The 16502-nt window shown below is 42.2% G+C and overlaps 2 protein-coding genes across 2 annotated transcripts; one reads left to right on the top strand and one right to left on the bottom strand.

Moving 5' to 3' along the window:
- Positions 1-466: 466 nt before the first annotated feature.
- LOC306784605 (E3 ubiquitin/ISG15 ligase TRIM25-like) lies at positions 467-6224 on the top strand (the record flags this gene model as incomplete). The annotated part of the gene is made up of 7 exons (XM_079278633.1): positions 467-1063; positions 1855-1950; positions 2122-2355; positions 3102-3293; positions 3526-3598; positions 3930-4133; positions 6211-6224. The coding sequence occupies 7 exons, from the start codon at positions 467-469 to the stop codon at positions 6222-6224; spliced, it is 1410 nt and encodes a 469-aa protein (XP_079134759.1).
- Positions 6043-15048, bottom strand: dgke (diacylglycerol kinase, epsilon). Its single transcript, XM_079278500.1, has 11 exons — positions 14420-15048; positions 13831-13990; positions 13632-13751; positions 13373-13516; positions 13090-13247; positions 12554-12602; positions 12321-12434; positions 12080-12151; positions 11743-11870; positions 11025-11136; positions 6043-10019 (listed from the first exon to the last, which is right to left on the bottom strand). Exons 1-11 carry the CDS (start codon positions 14869-14871, stop codon positions 9798-9800), a joined length of 1731 nt encoding a protein of 576 aa, XP_079134626.1. The 5' UTR covers positions 14872-15048; the 3' UTR covers positions 6043-9797.
- Between the last annotated feature and the right edge of the window lie 1454 nt (positions 15049-16502).

Raw genomic sequence — 16502 nt, 5'->3', positions numbered from 1 at the left:
AAACATATATTTACACATACATATATCTATATATATATATATAGATATATGTAGATATACTGTATAGATATATACATATAGATAGATACAATTAATAGTTTGTTGGTAGTTTAAGATTATATATCATTTCAGAGAGAGAGAGAGAGAGAGAGAGAGCGAGAGAGAGAGTTTGCTTTGTCAAAAGTAATGACTTGTCAGAGATAACTACCTAACTTAATGCCAGTGAGCTGGAGTTAGCTGCACCAGCGTCAAAGGTATGTGGGGGTAAATGATATACAACAGATATTTAAGAAATATATTGTGAGTAGGTGGATTGTATGTTATTGGGTACGCTCGGGAAAGGTATGTTACAATGGTATTTTGGGGCCGATTGGTATTAAATAAGTACATAATAGTGGCGTGGGGAAAAAAGATCCCAGAAATTGCCAAGTTAAGTTTCGTTTCTTCCCCTCAGCCTCATCTGTTCATGGCCGAAATGGACGCGAGTCCGTTTTCTCTGATTAGTCTGGAGGACGAGCTGACCTGCAGCATCTGTTTGAGTCCCTTTGACTGTCCGGTGACCATCCCCTGCGGACACAACTTCTGCCAGGACTGCCTCCTCGCCACCTGGAAGGACTCCTACAGCTGTCCTCAGTGTCGGACCCACTTCGCCACCAAACCGGAGCTGAAGAAAAACACGGTCCTCAGCACCGTCGTGGAGACCTTCAACTTGAGGACGAGCAAGAGCGAGGCCAGCCTGATAGCAGAGGAGGGCAAAGCCGAGAAAGAGGATGCCATACGGTGTGATACATGTATGGAAGCAGAAGCGTCTCAGACCTGCCTCACCTGCATGGCCTCTTTCTGCGAGGAGCACCTGCGGCCTCACCGGGAAAACCCGACCTATAGGCTCCACCAGCTGAGTCAGCCCCTCGGAGACCTGTCGGAGCGGATCTGCCCGGACCACTACAAGCTGATGGAGCTTTTCTGCACCCAACACAGCCGTCCTATCTGCAGCCTCTGCCTCCAGCAGGTGCACAAAGGCTGCTCCTTCATATCCCCCGAGGAGCAGAGGAACCTGAAAGAGGTGTGTGTGTGTGTATACTTGTACATCTATCTTTGTGAGGACTAATTGTGAGTTTTCAACCTTCAGAGGGAGGACTATGTAGAAAGTGAGGACATTTTGGCCAGTCCTCACTTATTTAAGGCACATTTTGAGAGATATGCTTGTTCGCTTTCTTGTCCAGAGTTAGACAAGAATATTGATACATCTCTCTCATGACTGTTACGTTGCACTAAATATGTAGGAGCCAGACGCCGGATAGCTTAGCTTAGCACAAAGACCAGAAATAGGGGGAAACAGCTAGCCTGGCTCTGTCCATACAAGATATAACCGTTTAATTAGTGAGCGCTGGAGGTGCTGATTTCTTTTTACCTCTGGACAGAGCTAGGCTGGCTGTTTCGCCATGTTTTATGTCTTTGTGCTAAGCTAAGTTAGCTGCTGGCTCCTGCTACACTTACTGTAATGTTACAGACATGGGATCAATCTTCCCATCAAATTCTCTCTATAACAAACTTGGAAGTTAACTTAGAAATGGACAATAAGAGGGACATCTATTACTGAGGTTTCAGGCATTCAAGACTATTGTAGTAGGCTGTTGCTTATAAATGCACTTTAGCGTCATAAAAACATGTGACCCTTGGTGCTGCCGTCTAAGGAGTAAGCTGCAGGAATAAACCAGATGGTGTCCATGTAATATATAAAGGATTGTTTGCATTTTGCTCTAGGCCCTCCATTGAGGCTGTAGCGAGCAAGTGAGCCAAACATAAACATAATGTTGTGTGTACTGAAGCTATGTTTCATATCTGTCTTTGTAGCTTGGCCTGAGAGACAAGCTGGGTTTGCTGGATGGGAAAATTGAGATGACTGAGACTGTTGTGCTTCACATAAATGACATGCAGAGCAAGCTGAAGGTAATTCTTATCTATTATATTTCATTTTTTCCCCCAAAAATAGGAAACATCAATTCGGTATTCATTTACCAAAGAAAACAAGATGGCAATTACATCATGTCAGATTGTCCATTTAATTAGGCTTTATGTTCATGTATTTAGTCATGGCTCCTCTCATGGTCCTTTTTTTAGGACGCAGCAACCAAAAGAAAGACCACATTGGCAGCTGTGTATCAGCAGATGCGGGATATGTTGGACCAAGAAGAACGTCAGGCCCAGCATGACGTGGACCATGAGCTGGACATTTCCCAGAGAAATCTTAGGGACCACATGAAGAGGTTGACTGACAATACTGTCAAAATGACAAAAGTCAAAGAACAAATCTACAGCCTGCTGAATCAATCCCAGACCTTGGCCTTTCTACAGGTGGGATGAACACTGTCACAGGAAGATGAAGTAGGGGAGGGAAAAGAGAGGGAAATTGAGGTTCAGCCTAAAGCCAGATGAGACAGAATAGACTGTGCAGAGAGAGAGAAATGATAATTAAAATGGGAAACTGGTCTCATGTCATATACAGTTGAAATATTCTCATGTTATTTCAAAAGGTCCCTTCTTCATGCATACCTGGGAGAGCATGTTTGAGGCGAGAAAGAAGGAAGGAAGGAATTGGCCTGTGGATGTGGCAGCCAACACAATTTGTATGAAAGCAAATGTGTTGAATTTTCACTTGAGTTGCAGCAATTTGTAGATTAGAAAATTAACAAGAAACTATTGATTTTATTTTCATATTATTTTGACAACTGGTCAATCATAAAAATTGCTGGTTCCAGCTTGTGAGGATTTTATGCTTTTCTCAGTGATATATGATTGTGATTCAAATATCTTTTGGTTTTGGACTTTAAAATTAAAAAAAATATTTAAATCTGTCAGCCTGGGCTGTTGGGTGTTATAACTGGTATCTTTCACTATTTTCTGAAATTAACAATTGTTGAGAAAATGATATGTTGATTAATAGATGAACTAAATACTCATCAATTGCAGCTCTAATTTTAACATCTCTGACTTTGGCCCCAGAGGTAATATCGAAACAAGGATAGACAATGGTTGCTGCTACACCCTGCACCTATTTATTGCAGACACATCCCATTAATAAGTATTTTCTTTCCTGACAGGCTTCACCTGACTTCAAAGTTACAAAGTTTAAAGACCCTTCTGCCCCTCGAATCACCCTGGACTCCAAGAAGGTGACGGCAACACAGGCCTTTGCTGCTCTCCTGAAGGAGCATCTGACAGAGATGCTTAAACAGCCTGTTGAGGCCAGACTACTCATACTTAAACCAGGTGAATGTGCAGCTACATTGTTAGTGGGAGATTTTACATTTGGAAATGTATTATGAATTTATAATGAAGCCAATCTTGTCCAATTGTGTTGCAGAACTTAAGACTGAGATCGTTGCATCTGGTGAGTTTGTGTCGTGAGAGATGCTGGAGATTAAATGAAAGTGTTGACTTTATTAATGCTTCGTTGTTGTGGTGGGGGGCTACTGGAAATAAAAAAATGATTTGCCTTGTGTTCCTGAGATGTTCTAATTGTAGTCCATTTACCATTCAGATAAAAAAGCAGTTCCTGTCTCAGCACCTGCAAGTACTGGATCTCAAACTGAATCTGGTATATTAATCTCTATGAAGGTTTTATCTAACTACAGTAGTAGTAAATAGTGTAGTCAACATGTGCTTATCATAAAATATCTGCCAGTGTGTATGATAAACATTCACACACAGTACTGCACAGCCTTTAAGTCACAGAAAACAATGATAAATCTGTATTTTTGCTCGTCAATATATGAATGTAGTGTGCTTACCGAAGTTTTGAGAGCTGTATGAAGGTATTTCTTGCACATATGTGTTTTGATAGGGCTAAAAAAAATAAATAAATGAAGTAAAACAATTTGACGAGCATTTCGCAACACTATCGTCTGCTTTCACTTTCTCTGTTTCAGAATTAACCAAGCCTCCAAAGCCCAAAAGGCAGCCCAGGTCGCACAGTCCAGGTCGTCCACTCATCAATCCATTATTCCAGCCAGTTCCTGGACAAATGTATTCATTTATGGGGTCACAAGCAGGCTGGAATCCACCTCAGTATGTGCAGGGCCAGCCACCAGGCTCTTATCAGGGTCCCCTATTTATGCCAGGACAAAACACAAGTAAGTTATACAACACACACACACGCACACGCACACACACACACACACACACACCTCAATGGATACAAAACGACTGTAGCAGACAGACAGATATGTAACCCTGGGACACTGACATTGTATCATTCTCTTCTTAAAACATACGCCATCAGAATAATTTCAATAATACATGCTAAACCATCATGGTATGAATTAGTGTCAGGTAATAATAGCTACCCTTTAAGCATGCTCTTAAGTCAAGTGTCCAGTATGCTTGTAATGAACCAGGTCCTAAGAGACGATAAGATCAAGATATAATGACCACACGGAGTCATTAGGCGGGGTGAAAAGCATCTCACTGCCTCCCCTGACATGCTTTCACAAGTGTTTGAATTGGGCGTTGTTTTCTAAAGGCATCAGTCATCAGTATTTACTATGAAGGTGGTGGCCCAGTGAACATGTAGACCAGTGTGTTACATCAGTTTAGCTTGCCCAGTAAAGAACCGTCTCGAATTAGGATTAATTGATTGAGGCTCCGAGTGACAACACAGCTCAGGGCATGTCCGACCCCCAGCCACTAGTCTACGGCCAGAGACACGTTGAGGCGGAAACAGTTTGCACACTGCTGTTGTTTTGGACGGTGTGTCTGGCTAACCGCTAAACGCCAACAGCTAACGGAACTACCAGTGTACACACTGCCGAGTACCTCGTGGCCTTGGTGAGTTTACCTTTGTGTTTTGGCACGATCGTATGAAGTGTATCATATGACAAAGTCAAGCCCTTTGCTTCTACAACATTTCATTTGTGCTTGTTTCTTAAATTCGAATGAAGTCTGCAGAGCGTCATTATCACGCTTAACTGTTTCAGAGCTATGAGACCAGTGATGCGACCGGCTGAGAGTGCATTTAATAACCACCTCACCCACTGATCAATATCAACCTCCAGCTAGTCCTTTAGCACATTGCGCTGATGTACATACATGAACAAAAATAGACGGTGCTGCTAAGAACTACCACCTTACACTTGGCATCTATTATTAAAATTTCAACTGAGGGTGCAAAATATTAAATTGACAGACTGAGGGTGCAATGCTTGAGAACCGGACCTGCGTAAAGTAAAACTGGAATAGCCGTATGCATGCGACTGTGATTCATGTATGTCAATGTCCCTCCCCCCTCTGACGGCCCAGCAAGTAATTGCCACATGTCAGTAGTGTAGCGTTAGCAGTGACAAGCTTCTCAGGGAATTAAAAAAATAAAATAAAATACAGCAGCTTATAACTCTTTTATAGACTTGCACAACCTGAATTACGAGTTGCATTTGAAATTGTAGCATTTACAGCAACTGCAGAAAACATTTATTTAAGGTTAAAAACGACAAGTTCAAGAGTTCCCACACACTGTTGTACTTTAGCTTGACAGAATTAAATTCAAGTATCAGTTTTCCTCATAATATGGGTGAACTACAAAAGAAACCTTTTTGTATATTTTCCTTTCAGAACAAGACAAAAGGCCCAATGCTCCAGGAGGAAATGTGCCAAACTCCTATCAATTCTACAACTCCAGAAGATAAAACCAACTGGACACCATCCATAGCATAATACAAATAACTGACACTACTATATATCTTAAAAATCATAGACACACAAAGATATACAAAGCCAGCCTTTGGCGCTTATTTTGCATTACTTTATACAATAGTCACTGGATATGCAGTTGCTTTAAAATCAACATTTCCAAGCAATTTGAGATCAGCATTTGTTAAATTGGTAAATGATTAACAATATAATGAGGTCATTATTACCGTTTGGCTGCTGTGATCTCCGACTCGGGATCATGGGAGCAGTTTCCTTCCTCAAATTCTTCAAGAAATGTATATCACCACAATTAAAACACAGACATGATGCTTATTTATGAAAATATTTATGGGAATGTCTTCAAATTCAAAAGATCGCTTCAATACATTCAATTCAATCAAAATCAGTTGTTACCTGTAATAACAATTTCACCTCTTTACCAGCATTTTTGTAAACTGCTATGATTTACATGACTTACCAATAAAAGCTTATTCTCTCTTACTTTGTATTCTCGTTCCTGTTTAGCAGAGGCCACATAAGGACCATATCGTGGTCAAAGTCAAATGTATTATGTTTCTGCACATTCCTATCAACTTTTAGGGTTCTCTTATCGCTATAGATATTTGACTGCACTTTCAAATATATACATTAACTAATAATCAAAGCAGTTTGGTACACAGTGAAATTTGCCTTGAGAAACTGAGTCTATATAAATACAGTTCTGTATCTGCCAAGATTTAACAAATAAACTTAACAGGATTGAAAGGGAAACATTCAAAACAACCAATAACATCACGGTCATGTTGCTCCACCCTCAACAAGTAAAAGGTCTTTAGCCACGCTAGCAGACTTCTGCGGTGTAATCATCAATAAAACAGGAAACATTTGTTGGATGGTTTAAAAATGGAGAGACCACTTTGCCGTTGTTAAATCCTTAAGACTAGCAGCACCAGAAAAAAAAGCATTGTTACGCAAATCAAAAGGGTTATCCTGCGAACACCTCATCAGGCTCAGCTCTACGTTGTCAACTCTCATCAGATCAAAGCTCAATAATCAGGTTTTTGCTTCAGCCAGTTAGGGGCATAACTCCACAACAAGCGACATCCCACTCGGATATTATGGCTTTACAAAGTTGCTATTCCAAATATATTAGCAAACAAAAGCCTATTTAGCATCCAACAGAAGTCATGTTTCTGGCAACCCAACAACTGTAAGTACAATATTCACTCTCTTCGTAGCTCTGTTTTAGTCTATAGCAGGGGTCCGCAATCTTAGACACACTTGGCACGCGGTAGTTTAACCAATGGCATACGAGCAACAACTGTGCAAGACTTTTCTGGAAGTGTTGATCGACACGTATTCTGCGAAAACTCACCCTACTCTGCCTGCAATGGGCTAGCGCTCATTGCCTTCTTCACAGAATGCAGGTGGGAAAACAAATAACGCAAGTAAAGATTTGAGCAAACCATCTCAGATGTGGAGGTTGTACATTACACACAGTAATTCTATTCATTGTTAATATAAAATATTTATGAGTGAAGCCTTAAGCTGCAATCAACACCTGCATTTAGGTCCCACTCTGACTTGAGCTGGAGGCTAGCATGTGCTGTCATATGTACAGTAAGGATGTATTGTGCTAATATTTAGCATGTTAGCGTGCCATCTAGTATTTGTCTCAAACTACAGCTGAGGTTGAGAGACAGCCGGTCAGTAATTTACATTAAGAGTATCACGTACAGTCCAGTTTTTGACTAGCACAAATGTGACCCGTTGGTGGTTGTAGGAGCCAGGTATGGCCTGTGTCATTTTGTACACCCTTTTCTGTCACTACCGGTAGTTGAGTCACGTGGTGATGGGGATAACAATGAGGATATGTAGTTTAGTTGGCTGAATGGAAGGAGAGGGGGGTGAGAGAGAGTCTTATTTGTTGTTGACCGCTCTACACTATTTTCACTACTATTATCATTACTGGATGCTGTCGATCACCCTTGTACAACAAGAAGGCGAGTTTGAACACAAAGTTTGTTTGTCATTTGTGGGTTTTGACTTCATTAAAATACTAAACTATGAAAAATAAAAATACAAACTCAGCCACTGGATCCGCGAATCATTTACAACCAGCGCGCAGGTTAGTCTCTCCTACTTATCCTCTCGGTGACTCATTGTAAGTTGCCGATAGTCACCTACAGTGGTACTAACTAAATACACAGCATCAACAAAATCATTAGGATTCATTATTCAGGCGTCCCGTCAATATTTTTACCAAATTGATTACAATGCATTACAATTAGAGGTATTTCACTCTAAAAACAGTGTCTTGAACTAGAGCCATGCTGCTAGCGTGGCTGAAAAACCTGACAGTAAAGCCCAGTTACATTTAAGCTATTTCAGTACAATACAACTCTGGTAAACATGACGATAAGGTAAACGGTCAAACAGGTGTCCTTGAGCAAGAAGACATTCACCAAACAAATGGAGGGTGACGAAACCACAAGGCTTGGTTATCTGCCAAAGAGGTGCATATTCCAAAAGCATAGGCATCCTGGGCTAAGAACTGATCCCTGTTCAGCAAGTTGGCTCCAGGTTTATAAGAAAGCATAAACTACCAGACGACAGGCTTTTCTGATATGGCTGTGAGCAACAGGCAACCATTCTGCAATAAACAGGACCACCTCAAGTCGTAACATTAACTTCCCTCCAAGTTTTCGACTGACAGAAACACAAATGACCTCTTGCACACATTAGGTAGAGAATAGGGAAGATGCAACTCAACTGAACACTACACAGAGAAGTACATGCAAGTAACTGATGGTATTCAGTGTTAAACTGTAGCAGTTAAGGAGACAAGCTACAGATAATACAGTCTTTAGTCTGCCACCTTGTGGTGACGATTTGTTAAACCACAAATTATGAAGTGCAAGAGGACTACGTGAATAAACTTAAAACAACAACACGGGACAGCTTAATCTCATCAGCAGTTATCACTATCGGCAGCAACATAAAGTGTCGGCATTACGGTTCCATGTATAAAGCCTACATCCTACGCAGTGTAAGGTATCTATCAGTATAAATGCCTAAACAGTGCAACACAAAATATGTAAACAGGAAGAAAAATGTAAAGAAAAGGAAAAACAAAAGGGTTTACAAGTAGGCAAAAGTTACTTGGCAGTACTTTCAAAATAAAGTCAGGTTGTTTCCTGTAGCTTTTACAGGAAATATATAGTTTCAAGACTGTATCGTCATACAATCTAGCAGTTTTTGGTGAGCTACTTAAGACGGCACCATGAAGTAAGCAAACCAACACGTCCAGTGATTAACAACACACTGCCGTTGTAACAGAGCCCTTGCTCCATCAGAGACCTTTTGGCTTTCACACACACATTTCAAAGCCTTATCTTGCAAATGCAGGAGACACTTTAAAACCAAAATCATGGTGATTTGGAGCCTGAAGGGGGAATTTAACAGATATTCTGAGCAGTTTAACATTTCACGCTCTTTCTGGAGTAAAAAAAAAAAAAATTAAAAAAAAGGAAGAGCAATAAAGCTATGGCTTATCTTTAGCAAAACCTCCCCTTCACTGTATTAATGCTTCATCACTTGCTGTTGATTTAGACATGGCTTTGTGTGGGTTTGGTTAAACTGTCTCACAGATACCTGCAGGGCTACACTGGGCATTCAATCGTAAATACAGTAGAATAAATACAGTTTTATAGTTGACTATAGATGGCTATGGCACAAGGGATCAGTGCCAGTAAACAGCAATCTTTCTCACAAACTTCACTTCCTCCTGGCTGTCTCACCTGTGGGGGCGGGGGGAGAGGAGGGACTGCCTGAGCTCTGGCTTAGAATATTTAAAAAGATATAAAGAACCAAATCCCACCAGCCCATTTCCAAACTCTCCCATTTCACCCCAGTGAGCTCTCTGATTAGACAGGGAAATGATAACACCTATTCGTATCAATGTGACTGGAGGATAAAGTGTGTTCAAAGATCTTAAAGGACGAAGACGAAGTTCCACTGCAGCAGAGTGATTAATAGAAACTGGGATGCAGAAAATAAGACAGAGATTTAAATAAGAGGAGCTTCAGATCGAATGACACGTCTGGGGCGGGTCATGCACGAGCGGAGGCCGGCCCTGGGGGCCTGGGTGAGTCGTGAGGGGTGGGGCTCTCTGTCTCAGAGGCGCTGGATTCTTCGTCGTCATCGTCCGTCTGCTCGGCACTGTGGTACAGCATGAGGGCCTGGGTCTTATGGGTGATAGTGATGGTGCAGGGACCCTGGGCCCACGGCTCCCCGTCCACCTGCATGGGCATCTTGGAGCTCTTGAGAACCAGCTAGAGAAGGAAAGATAACCCCCGACACTTGAATATGAGATAAACTGTATTAATGGCGCTTACCATCTGGTACTCCCTGTTATTTCTGTTCTATATTTTTATTTGGTGATGGAAGGTTACAACTCTGTTGCTACACATTTTACCTTCCTCTACATGTTGCCGTTATCCATCTCCGGAATGCATCTCCTCATTTCATATTTGAAATAGCTTTACAGTCTAAAATTGAGGGAATAGTTTGCAGCAAGGCGAAAGTCAACTTAAGCTTCTTCTTAGTTTGGTTTTGCTGCCCTGAGTTGCTCCTCAGGCTACAGACCATGACGCAAACAAACCACTTAAATTCTGTTCTCTAAAATTGAACATCACATAAAAGCAAGGCATTAGGGACACGTGCTCTTGATACAATAATTCGTTTTTTCACCTATTTTTTTTCCCAAGATGATCAATTGTTGTCAGATCAGTGAAACTAAATCCGATATTGCCAGTAGAGTCATGCCATTAGTAACGAAGAAGTTCAACACAGCATTTCAAATTTAGTTTGACAGCCAATTTTAATGTAAGGCTTAAATATCAATTTCATCATTCCGTGTTATTTGCCAATCTGATATAGATGCAAGTAATGACACGTACAAAGTTAGTTTTTTTCGTTTTTGAACCTTGACGTTGTGTTCCCCCACATCAAACCTTCACCCTTGGTTAAAATCATTGTTTTCAATAACCGTATACATCCAGTAACGATGTAAAGTATTCAAAAAGTATTAAAATGATTTCCTTGTTGTGCTTCCTGTGGTTGTCACAGTCCCACTCAACAAGAAAGGATACGAGCACATGCAGGAGCCGAGTAGCATACGCTTGATCGGATTAGTTTAAAATCTGATTATCAAGTGCTGTGACGAAGCAAAGGGCAGTGAAAACTAATTTCATTGTGTTTCTCCACTTATTGAGGCCAACAGTAAGCCCTGTGTGTGTGTGTGTGTGTGTGTGCGCGTGTGTGTAGCATTGCCTCACCCTGACAGTGTGGGCCTGTCCCAGCCGTACAGGATTGGCCATTTTGACCTGGATCTGAGCACAGTGGAAGGAGCCAAACACACCCACCACCTCCAGCAGACCATCATCCAGCCTGCAGGGATGGGAAACATCTCTACTGTTTGCTATTACTTGGCATGGTAACCCGGGGTACTGGTATACACACTTGAGTAAGAATACCAGAACATGAATAGCGAGTAATTCAGTCTTCTCACTCCTGATGATCCGTGACGCATTAATTGATGCTTGCAGTAGGGCTGAACAATATGAGGAAAATGTGCAATAACTTTGTTGAATAACTTGAATAACTACAATGAATTAACAGATATTGAAGATGTACTCGCCTCTGACTTTCTGCTGTTTTCAGTATGCCTCAGAAATACAACAAATTGCTTGTTGAATTAAAAGATTTAAATTATTTACAGTTCTTTTATTGAACTGAACACAAAAGGCACCAATAAAAAAAAATAAAAAAAATTGAATTTACATTTTAAAAAGTGCAATTTTCTACTGAAACTCTCTTTCAATAAACAAAAGAAAAACCCTGAGTGCAATATCAGGGATTTCAGTCTTCACGATGCACGAGTTGACATGGTCAATAAAAAATAAAAATAAATATATGTAAACAATATTTAATCTGTATGATCTATTATTCGTAATTGTTATCTCGCACTGTCCTGTTTGCCAGTGCAGGTCTTACCGTGTGGGCGGGCAGGGTTCATCCCCCATACCCTCCCAGAGTCTGCAGCCTCCACCCCAATAGCCAATGTTACAAACTATGATGCCCTCCAGGCTGGGCAGCGCCACCCTCTCCCCATCCAACTCCAACTGTGGTAGGAACACACACACATGTATGTATATATAGCCATGTTTATGCAAGCAGGTCAAACTTAATTTATGGTGTCATAAGTCAGTGATTTTCAGCCATGAATATCACAAATAGGGAAATTGCTGTCCGATACCGTTTCACTCTATTAACCACACAGGTGAAAACAGAAGTGACATGAAGCATCAACACATGCACAAGGCTACTGTACCTCAATCCTCTTATCCAGATCCTTACATTCCTGCACTAAACAATCTTTGGTGCCATACAGGAAATATACAGTCTGGGGGGAAACAAACAGAAAAGTAGGCATCAACGTAAAGCACTTTGTTTCTCTGATGTTTCCGACGATGAAAAAGACTGCATATTCAGTGATAAAGCCTTGCTGATTATTCTAATTCAGTTAGCATTTGCACATGATTTATGTCTTCAAATTAAGAGAACAACCGAACCTTGTTGATGATGCGGCTGGAGAAGAAGGAGGGCGTTTTCTCACGGTGCGTGTGGAAGTTGAGCGCCATCAGAGCATCAGGCCCCACAGAGAAGTAGTTGTTCATGGACAGAACCTGAGGAGGACGTGCAGAATGTGTGTTACATGTACGGCTGAGTGAGTCACAACATATCTGCAAGTTAAGACAAGTCTGAACATTGATGAGAAGAATTCTAAACAAGAGGTCCAACTCACCTTTGGTTTACGAAAGTAGAGGCCTTTTGAAGCCACCTGCACTTTCCATCTGAAAATGTAGGCAATGAAAAGGAACAAAAATAAACTCAAACAGGGTGATAGCAAGGATTTTAGAAATGGAGATGAAATGAATACACTGTTGGTGGAGAAATACTGATCCCTTTACTTGATTACTTTGTTGCCTTAAAGAAATTAAAATATATTGAGTCTAAAAATACTGGATGAAGCTTGTAAAATACAAGTTTTAATTGTTGAACTTGTCACTAGTTCTTAAAAAAACTCAAATGAACAGAAAGAAATGGAGAAGATACGACCAGTGTTAAAATGAACACAAACTAGATGAAGTTCTAACGACTTCAATTTAGACTTTTTGAGACCTTTACTGTTGTTAAGCTGTTGACAAAATCTTCCACAGCTTCTAAACTGAGGAACGTGTACTTTGTAAGACAAATCAAACAGTACGATCCATAAGCTGCTGAGCTGATATCATACGGTTATTCCCAAAGCAAAGACTGCAACTTGTAGTACTGCCCCACCTGTCCATTTTGACCACCTCTGCATCAAGGATGTTACGGAGAACCTGTTCCACGGGGATCTCTCCAGCGTACCCGGCACCCCAGCCTAAAGTGTTGGAAAGGTCATTTCCTGTTCCCAGGGGCAGGATGGTCACCCTCGGCATGAACTGGTCTTGGCCCTGAAACAGGACAATATGAGAGCAGTGGGTATGTTGGTCACAAGGCGGTGGTACGCAGGGGAATAAAGAAAATGACACATTGTAATAAAAATCCTTCTCATAGCTCAGAGAAAGTCCCCTCTGACCTTCAGCTTCATGGTATCGATGGCGTCCAGCACCCAGCCCACGGTGCCGTCGCCCCCACACACCAGCACCTGGACACTGCCGGGAGGCAGAAGGCTGCACAGCTGGAGGGCTTTGGGGGGAGTCAGCTCAGACAGGTCAAACACCTGGAGGAGAAAAGACATGTTTTGAGCAGAATTTGAATGCTCACCAAGTTGACAACTAAAGGGAAAGGATGATTTGATCAAATTAAAGATAACGTAGGAGAAGCTCCATCCTCACCTGCACAGGATTCAGAATGGTGCGAAATTCTCCCAGCAGAGCCTTCCCCATGTTGTTACCGCTACGCGTGTTAGCCAAGACCAACACTGGAGTCCAGCCACTGCCACAGGACGAAGCCAGCTACAGAGACACACAGACACCGCTTAAAAACAGCTCAGGCACACCAAATAAAACACACAGCATGAGCACACTGAGGCACCTTGCTGTACTCGTCTGGGTGCCTGCGGCGGAGCTTGTTGACGCGGTAGAGGTAGTGAGGAGGGATGATGAGGTTGCGGAACTCGCCCAGCTCACACTGGTCTGCAGCCGTCAGGCTGTCCATGCAGTCGTCGTGCACTGTGGTCTGACACCACACACACCTGAAGGCAGAGGGACACACACACACACGCACACATATTATGAAAAGCAAGAAAATACACAAAAGGAATTCCTGCTGAAAGAAGCAAGACCCTGAACCTTTACTAGCTGCAGGGGTGCTGGTCTGTCTCTGACGCTGGCCTCTGACCTCAGCAGCTGCCAGTCATTATTAGGATTAGCAGAGTCATTTATCTGACAATATGAGATTAAGCCAGCTTGTGCCCTGCTGCTATCCCAGAGAGTCCATTAGAGAAAATGAAAGACAGATTCAAATGTAATGTGGTTGCACCTGACTATTGTGCCTCGGGGCTCTTCGGGTGTAAAAAGCTAAAAGCACCTCTTTTACGCACACAGTTGCAGATGTCGAGCACACACACTAAAGTGGGCCTCCTACACATGCGGCTGCACCTGTAGCATCACCCGTACGCTACCTGAAGTCGCAGAGCTTCGGCTGGGTCCCGCACTGCTGTTTGCACACTGCACAGTAGCTGGCGAGGGGAACGTTTCCGCGGACCCAGCGATGCTCCATGGCTCCGCCCGGGCTACAAGGGGCCATGATCTCCTTGCACGTTAGGCTCCGGTCGGCCCGGCGCAGGCACTCCTCGTCGGCGCACACCCCGCAGCAGTCGCAGAAAGCCCCGTGGAGGATGTGCTGGGAACAGACGCAGCAGTAGGTGGGCTTGTTGAACAGGTCTGTGTAGTGCCAGCCGTGCTTGCTCTTGCGAAAGAAATCCTTCATGTGCGTTTTCCGCTTCGAGCGCTGGGCGCTGCACCACAGCGTGACGATGACCGGGACGATGACGGCCAGAGAGGTCCAGAACAGGAGCGCCCACTCCTCCCGGGAGCCGCAGTCGTCCTGCACCTCATCCCCTTCCTTGTGCATCGCTGCTGGACGTTAGCGACGATGCTAATGAGCGGAAACCTGTGAAGAGAGGAGCGATGTCAGAGACACTGTGCACGGGACGCACGCCACATTTTCCCCGCGACACGCATGCTCACATATACCAATGTTTAACTGGTACAAACACCAGCTTTAATCTGAACATTCATTTTATGTATAACTAGCTATAAACAAGAAGACAGCGATGTGACGTCGAACCAATGAGCTACCGCGCTACTGTAGCTTCATCAGAGATGATAAAATGTCAAGATAGTTCAGTTCACACACTGGGAACGCTAATACGTACAACTGCGTGCAGTACAGTACGCTACGCTACAGTGTACAACCAGTGGTGGAAGAAGTATTCAGCTAATTTTACTCCAGTACAATGATAAGCAATATAAAATTAGCAAATAGTCCACTGCAAAGTCCTGCAGTCAATTGTTTAAGTAGCATTATATGGGTACAGTATTAGCAATCAAATGTAGGCTTCCATAAGTATCACATCTGGGCTGGGTTTTGCTAAATGGCAGGGGTGGAAGAGGTATTCAAATCCTTTTCTTGAGTAAAAGTACAAATAGAACAATGAAAATAATGGTTCACTACAAGTGAAAAACCCTGCATTAACAATTCACAAAGTACAAAAGTAGATTCCTCATTCTGCAAAAGAATGCCCCTGTGACTGGTTGTACATGACATTATTATTATTATTTTTTAACTGATGCATCAAGCAGCATTTATTTTTTGTTGGAGCTAATTTTAGTTTCGTCCAGTAGTTTTCAACCTAGGGGTCAGGCCCTTCCAACAGGTCACAAGATCGATGATGAGATGATTAATAGGAGAGGGAAAACAAAGTGCTGCCCCACAAATCTGTTTTCTTTTGTTTTGGGGACATTTCTAATCTGTTTTTGTGAAGTATTGGATAATTTCACCTATTTGGCCCTCTCCTACAGCTGATGTACAGGCGTCTGTGGCCCCAAGTAGATACTGCTTTTGTATTTTATTAGCTTATCATCATGCAAAATAGTGGAGTAAACAGTAGGCTACACTGTATCCTTCTGTGATGTAGTGGAGCAGAAGTTTAATAGTACTATATGGAAACACATTAGTAAAGTGGGCTTCAAATATGTCAAAACTTTGCTTTAGTTAATGTAAGCTATGCTACTCTCAACACCAGTGGTACAATGGCCAAGTGCACTTATACCTTTTCAAATATATTTATTTAACATGGTCATTGCAGTTGATGACAAATGATTAGCAGATAAGCGAGTATGTGTTAATGAATGATATCAGGCACAGAGGTGGTAGAACAAAAGTATTCTTTTTTTGAAGAAATACTTTACTCTAAAGAAAAAAAAGACAGGACCAAATGTGAAATATCTCCATTATTTCCCGTTTGATATTTAAGCGAACAAGGAAAAGAAGAAAGTTACCTCTCACATTTTATATTATCTCTGATTCTGAGCTCCCTGCATACTGCTGCTCCACAGCACGCATGCGCTCTGCGCTGCATTGTGCAATGGCAATGGCGTGTTAGATAATCATATTGAGGGAATAAAAGCTTTCATATGCCCCAGGAATTAACCAAAGCAACATTATCATTAAAGTGCGCACGCCACTGGAGGGGGAAGGGC

This window comes from Melanostigma gelatinosum (genome assembly GCF_949748355.1).
Source record: "Melanostigma gelatinosum genome assembly, chromosome: 11".
Taxonomy (NCBI): domain Eukaryota; kingdom Metazoa; phylum Chordata; class Actinopteri; order Perciformes; family Zoarcidae; genus Melanostigma; species Melanostigma gelatinosum.
Note: the sequence above shows the minus strand (reverse complement) of the source record. Positions and strands in the feature narration are given on the sequence as shown.